Below are 7,500 nucleotides of genomic sequence, written 5' to 3'. Positions count from 1 at the left end.
GTTATTTGCAGCCACGGCATTCGCGATAAATATTGCGCATTCGAATCACGATCATGGCCATGAATTAATGAATGCGAGATGAGATCCCGAATCAAGCGAAAGGCAATGCTCTCATAAGCGGGTCGGAATGAGATCATGAGGCTAATTTAAGACCTCATGTTTAGAGAGAGAGAGAGGGGGAGAGAGGGAGAAGGAGGAGGAGGGGGAGAGAGGGAAAGGGAGAAAGAGGAGGAGGGAGATTGAGGGAGGGAGAGGGAGGGAGGGAGGGAGGGGGAGGAAGGAAAGGGGGAGGGGATAGGGAAAGGGAGAGGGAGGGAGGTTGGAGGGAGGGAGAGGGGGGAAGGGAGGGGGTAGGGAGAGGAAGGGGGGAGAGGGAGGGGGAAAGGGAGGGAGGGAGGGGAGGTGGAGAGAGAGAGAGAGTTTTATATTTTGATGCGGTAAAAGGTTTGCGTGTAAACAGGAAGTGAATTGAAAGGATAGCGGGAGGAAGTGGGGGGGGGGGTTATGATAGTGATGATGATGTTGATTATTATGATAATGATGATAAAGATGATAAAGATGATAATTATAATAATGATGATATTAATGATAATAACAATACTACTACTGCTAATACCAATGATAACAATAACAGTAACAATGATAATAATAACGATGATAATGATAATTGTGATAGTAATAATAGTAATGATAATAGTGATGATAATTAAACTAGCTGATGGTGATGGTATAGCGAAATGATAATGGTAATATTGATGAGGATGATATAATGATATTAATGATATTGACAATGATTGTAATGATAATAATGATGATAATAACGATGATAATGGCAATTATATTAATGGTAATGATAATTATTACACCAATGGTAATAATGATAACTATAAAAATTATATTGTAATAATGATTACACTGCCAATGATTATATTATTAGGATGCATATGATAATGATAAGTTAATGATGATAGTAATGAAAATAAGATAATGATAATAATAGTAATGCTAATGATAATGATAGTAATGAAATGATAACGATAGTGATGTGACGATGATAATAATGATAACAGTGATATTGATGATAAGAGAATAGTAGTGATACTGGTAATGATATTGGGCATAACGATGAAGAGGATATTAACTATGATGAAGATGAATATAATGATTTTGGTAATGGTTGCCATTAGATAACGATGATCGTGGTTATGAGGAGAGAGAGAGAGAACGAGAAGGAGAGAGAGAGAGAACGAGAAGGAGAAAGAGAGAGAACGAGAAGGAGAGAGAGAGAGAAGAGAAGGAGAGAGAACGAGAGAGAGAGAGAAGAGAAGGAGAGAGAGAGAGATAGAGATAGAGAACGAGAACGAGAACGGGAGAGAGGGGGAGAGAACGAGAACGAAAGAGAGAACGAAAGCGAGAGCAAGAACGAGAGAGAGGGAAAGGGAAAGAGAACGAGAACGAAACAGAGAACGAGAGCGAGAGAGAGCGAGAGCAATAGAGAGAGTTACCGGATGTAGCCTGACATCTTGCGAGAGGACCAGAAGCCAGATGTGTCCCAGAAGGTCATCGGATGCCACGTCTGCAGGGATTTTATTTTTTTATTTTTTTTTTTTATTATTATTTTTTTTTTTTGATAAGGCAGGGATTTTTTCTTTATATGTATATATACTTTATATTTCAGCGGATGTCAGATGTTTCTTTTGCTGAATGTTGTTGTGTTTGTTTTGTTTGTTTGATATTGTTTTACGCCGTATGTTTTATCTACAGGCCTATGTAGGTATATGTGTATGTTATGTATATGCGACATTATTCCATTTTTCATATATATATATATATATATATATATATATATATATATATATATATATATATATATGTGTGTGTGTGTGTGTGTGTGTGTGTGTGTGTGTGTGTGTGTGTGTGTGTGTGTGTGTGTGTGTGTGTGTGTGTGTGTGTGTGTGTGTATATGTGTATATATATGTACGTATAGTGTATTTATTTTATTTGTGCTTTTACATTTGATTTATTCATCTTTACATTATTTTTAATGGCCGTTTAGAATGTCGCATGAATGCCGTCGCATGAATAAACACGTTATCGTTTACTTTGACCTTTAACCTCTGAAGTCTTTGATCTAAGAACAAAGAAAGGAGAGGGAGAAAAATCTCTCTTGTTTATTAGTTAACCGTGCAGGAGTTTAGGTCGGAAAAGATTGTAATAATTAAAGCTTTAAAAAAAATTAGGAGAAAAGAAGTTTTTGAATGGAAGGTAGGCATCAAAGTACAGCGTAATGAAATTTGCAAAACATTGTTCCATGAAGAAAAAAGTGAACGAGGAAGAAGAAAGTACAGAAAACGTGGTTAGGTATTCTAGTCCACAGGGTAGATATTATTATTGTTATTATTATTTAGCTTTTTTGTAGGTTTTCTTTTTTTCTTTTTTTCGTAAGGTATACTTTACTTTCGTTCTATTCCCTTTCATTACTTTTTTTTTCTTTTCTTTTTGTTTTTGTTTTTGTAAGGTTCGCATTATTCCCTTGTACTTTGCTTTCGGTATAATTATTTTTGTTTCTTCTTTTACCCTTCATCTTTTTTTTCTTAATTCATTTCCTATTTCGTGAAAATGTATAACCCACGCAGTTCCTGTGTTACTAGAATGCTCTGACCCCAGGAGAGAAAATTGTGCAAATGAACAAGCGTTGGGGTTAGTTTTGCGTTCAGGTAAATGTTTTGTGTTGTGTTATTTTTGCACTGTTCACTGCAAAGGCGAAATTAAATTCTTGCGGAATTTGGTATGTGTGGTGGGGCTAAAAAGTGTTTTTTTTCTTTCTTTTTTTTTATAATGAACGGGGTCGTGTTTTTAGAGTTGGGGGAGTAAAAGGTTTGCAAGGGTGATGACCTAGTAGTGGTGATCATGGAACATGTGATAAGAATGGCGTGATTAATGTTAATTGTTAAATGTTATGATATTAATAGTAATGGTGATAATCATGTTGATAATGATAATCATGTTGATAATGATAAGATTAAGATTCTGTATTAATAACAGTGGCCATTGTTATATTATTGTAATTATGTCGATAATGATAATGATAACATTAACAATAATCATCACAGTAACCATGTTAAAAAGGATGTTAAGATAAAAATATGATAATGAAAAAAATTATGCTAAAAGTTATTATAGAAATGATGTTAGGAATGATGAATAATGATAGATATAAGAAAACAATAAAAACAATAATTGGAATAATATAAAACAATAACAGTTTTTAAAAAGGTATAAACATGATGATAGAAACGATGATATAAAACAATAACATTTCTAAAAAAACGTTATGAAAATGAGGATAGGAATGATGATATAAAGCAATAGCTTATCTAAATAAAAAGTTATAAAAAATGATGATAGGAACGATGTTATAAAACAAAAGCAGTTTCAAAAAAAGGTTATGAAAATGATGATAAGAACGATGATATAAAACAATTCTAGAAAAAAAGCATCACAGAAATGATAAAAAGGAATGAAGATAAAAAAATAAAACACAATCCTCTAAAAGATGCCACGCTAAAGGCCGAATAAGTGACGAACGAGGTTGAACGAAGACGCATCTCCAGCTGAACAACCCTTTGCAATCTCGACCCCGCGAGCTTGGGGTCAGTCGTCACCTCGCTCCGTTGCTCGATATATTGCGCGGAAAATGCCAGTCATGGGTCCTCCGCTGCAGCTGTTGCGCGATGCTGACGGGCTGTTTGGGCTGGGGGACGTGACATTATTTTGAGGCTGGTTGATAGTGTTCTCGCCTTCTCTGTGTGTTTTTATCTTTCTCTCTGTCCCTCTTTCTTTCTCTCTCTGTCTCTGTCTCTGTCTCTCTCTGCCTGTCTATCGGTTTCTCTCTTTCTCTCTGTCTCTGTCTCTCTCTCTCTCTCTCTCTCTCTCTCTCTCTCTCTCTCTCTCTCTCTCTCTCTCTCTCTCTCTCTCTCTCTCTCTCTCTCTCCTCTCTCTCTCTCTCTCTCTCTCTCTCCCCCCCCTCTCATCTCTCTCTCTCTCTCTCTCTCTCTTCTCTCTCTCTCTCTCTCTCTCTCTCTCTCTCTCTCTCTCTCTCTCTCTCTCTCTCTCTCTCTCTCTCTCTCTCTCGCTCTCTCGCTCTCTCACTCTTCTCTCTCTTCTTCTCTCTCTTTCACTCACTCTTTACCCTCTCTTTCTTTCACTATGTCTTGGCGGATATGGTTGAAGACGATGACGAAGAGGCTGGGAAGCTGGCGATAATGTCCCACGGGCGGTTTTGCTCATTTATATGGGAGGCAGTGGGATGGGGAGAGGGAAAGGGAGGGGGAGGGGGAGAGGGAGGGGAAGAGGGATGGAGATGAGGGTGGGGAGTGTGAGGGGCGGAGAGGGAAGAAGGGATGGGAGATCAGGGAGGAGGGAAATGGGGATGGGAACTGATACGGGAATTGGTAAGGGGAGAAATAAAGGAAGTAAGAAAGAGAGAGAGAGAGAGAGAGAGAGAGAGAGAGAGAGAGAGAGAGAGAGAGAGAGAGAGAGAGAGAGAGAGAGAGAGAGAGAGAGAGAGAGAGAGAGAGAGAGAGGAAAACAGAAGAGTAAAAGTAAGAAAGAGAAAAAAGAAAAAGAGAAAGGCCAGCACATCCCCCACTCCAACAGAATCAAAATAAAAGCAACCGAACTAACCCCCCCCCCTTCGTTCTCTGCAGGAGGGGATGCTGGAGGGAGTGTCGCGTCGCGCCTTCGGAGGCTCTTCGGGAACGTACAACGTGCGGGCCTCCGAGCTGGCGCGACACAAGGCCCTCAAGACTCTCCGAGTCCAGGTCGCCTTCCTCGACGACTCCACGCAGGTCTTCGAGATAGAGGTGAGTGCGGAGGCGTTCGTGTTCTCATGGTTGTTCTGTATTTCCCTTTTTTTGTTTTTTTTTTTAGGTTTCTTCCTTTTTTTTACCTTTTGTTCTTCATTTCCCTTTTGGCTTCTTTCTTTTTTCCTGTTGCTGTTGTGTATTTCCCTTTTTTCATAATCTTTTTCGGCTTCTTTCGTTTTTCTTCTTTTTTGTTGTTGTTCATTTCCCTTTTTCATCATCTATTTCCGCTTCTATCTTTTTTTTTTTCTTTTTTTTTCCCTGCTGTTCTTTGTTAAATTTTTTCTGTTGTTGTTTTTTATTTCCCTTTTTCATAATTTTTTTTCTGCTTCTTTCTTTTTTTCCTGTTGCTGTTCTTCTTCGTCGTCATCTTCATCCCCGTCTTCTTCATCACCATTCTATTCTTCTACTTTTTTGTTGTTGTTGTTATCGTTCCTGTTTTTTTCTTCCTTTCTGTCGGCGCTTTTCTATGCTGCCCCTCATCACAATTTCCTTCCATCTAATCCGTTTATTCTTCTATCTTCTTTGATTCCATCTGTTCGAATTTCTCTTCTTCTTTCCTCTATATCCTTCTTCTTCTTCCTTCTTTCCTCATTTTCCTTCCAATTCTTCCTTCATCTTCCTTCCTTTCCTCCCTTCCTCTTCCTCATCTTTCTTTCCTCCCTTCCTTTACTTCCTTCCTCTCCCCATTCCTTCCCTTCCTTCCACGTCCTTCTTCCTCTTCTTCCTTCTTCTGTATCCTTCCTCTTCTCTCATTTCGTTCTGCCAACCACCTCCTTCACATGCTACTAGACACCTCTTCTCTATCCCTCACACCTGTATGGAATAAGCGTGGCGAGAGAGGATAGAGGATAGAAGTTAGAGATACAGGGCATGAGGTCCCTGGTGGAGGTTGGAAGGGATAGAGGGTAGTGGGTCAGATGTGGAGGGTGAAGTAGGATAGAGGATAGAAGTGGAGAGGGTTAGATCGTGGTCGGTGTTCGTACTGGGCTGTGGTTTGCGTTTTAGTTTAGTTTTATTCCTTTCTCTCTTTCTCTTTCTCTCTCTCTCTCTCTCTGTTTTAGTTTCCGTTTATTTAGGTGAGCCTTGTTTCATTATGTGTTCTCTTTTATTTGGTTGTAGGCTCTGTTGTCATTTTTGTTTTTGTGATTTGTCCTTCGTTTTTCCCCTTATCTTTGTTTCTCTTTTTCTGTGTATTCTTCTCTGTCTCCCTCCCTCCCTCTAACCCTCCCTTTCTCCCTCCCTTACTTCCTTCCGTCCATCCATCCTTCATTCCTTCCTTCCTTCCTCCTTTCCTCTCTCCCTCCCTTCCTTCCGTCCTTCCCTCTCCCTTCTTCCCTTCCCTCTATCCTCCTTCCCTTCCCTCATTTCCTCCTTCCGTTTTATCCTTCCTGCTATCTCAATGCTCTCTTTCTCTCTTTGTCAGCTCCTCTATTCGCAATCGCCCAGTTCCTCTCTTGTTTCCTGCCTCCCTTCCATTTTCGTACCATAGCCGCATTTAGACTCATTTACATATTCATTCCGGCACCTCCGCCCCCCCTCCTCCTCCCTCCGCTCCCCCTCCCCCTTCGTGTCCCATACTTTTTCTATTCCTGGCATTTTTTTCTTGTTTATTTCAACCCTTTTTATATTTATTATTTTTTCCTTTCTTAATCACGTGCCAATGACGTCGTTTTCTTTGAGGTCGATGACGCGTTTTCTTTTATTAATTGTTTTTTTAAGGATGTTGATATTGCCGGCTGTTTGATGGTGTCATATTCTTAGTTTATCTCTGGTTTGATGACTTTCCTTTGATGTTTTATTCCCGGTTTATTATTATTATTATTTTTTTATGACATCGTATTACAAAAGATTAGAATTTCCGTTTATGACGAATTCCATATCTCATTTCTGACGTCATGTTCTCAATTTAACTCTCTTTGTGCTTGTATGATTACGATTTGAATCCCCTTTTGAACTCACTCTGATGACCTCATGTTCCTGATTGAACACCTCTGTTGATTCGACTCCCCGCTTAATTACCGTTTAATGACTTAATTTTTCCTTTTCGTGAAGTCCCTATTGCTTGTTCACCTTCCAGTTCGTTGACATTTCCAGTTTAGTCCCACTAATGATGTCACATTTCCAATTTCGTCCCCTAAATGACGTCACTTCCCCGACTTGGCGCCATGCTTGATGACGTAACATCTTCGACTAGGCGGCATGCTTGATGACGTCACTATATCCTTTTCGTGAAGCCATGTTGCCGATCCGCCTCCCAGTTTATGACATCACATTCCCTGCCCTGTTTGATGACGTCATTCGCCCAGTCCCGCACGAGGTTAGCGGCGGCAGTAAAGGCAAAACGGCTCAAGCATTAATGAGACGCCCGGTAATGAATCCGACTTGGCTGCCGGGATGGAGGCTTGCGAAGGTCGTACTCGAGGCCCTGTAGTACGGCTCTCTGCAGCTCTCTGTCCTTATCTCCCTTTCTTCTTCCTTCCCTCCTCCCTCTCTCTTTGGATTCTTCCTTCTCTGCCTCCCTCCTCTCTCTTCCTCTTTCCTTCCTCCCTCTCTTCCTGGATTCTTCCTTCTCTGCCTCCCTCTTCTCTCTCTTCCTCCTTCCCTCCTCCCGCTCTCCCTGGATCCTTCTCTG

At 40.3% G+C, this 7,500-nt stretch overlaps 1 protein-coding gene across 4 annotated transcripts in view; it reads left to right on the top strand.

The window, feature by feature from the left end:
- Ptpmeg (protein tyrosine phosphatase Meg) overlaps nucleotides 1–7,500 on the top strand; it is a 196,674-nt gene that overhangs the window by 3,148 nt on the left and 186,026 nt on the right. For all 4 annotated transcript variants that reach the window (XM_070144797.1, XM_070144795.1, XM_070144796.1 and 1 more), the window contains exon 2: nucleotides 4,710–4,865. In XM_070144797.1, coding sequence (XP_070000898.1) covers nucleotides 4,710–4,865 — 156 coding nt within the window. The remainder of the gene's footprint in view (nucleotides 1–4,709; nucleotides 4,866–7,500) is intronic.

The sequence above is a fragment of the Penaeus vannamei genome, chromosome 32 (genome assembly GCF_042767895.1).
Source record: "Penaeus vannamei isolate JL-2024 chromosome 32, ASM4276789v1, whole genome shotgun sequence".
NCBI lineage: Eukaryota > Metazoa > Arthropoda > Malacostraca > Decapoda > Penaeidae > Penaeus > Penaeus vannamei.
The sequence above is the reverse complement of the archived record's forward strand: the minus strand, read 5'-3'. Positions and strand labels throughout refer to the sequence as shown.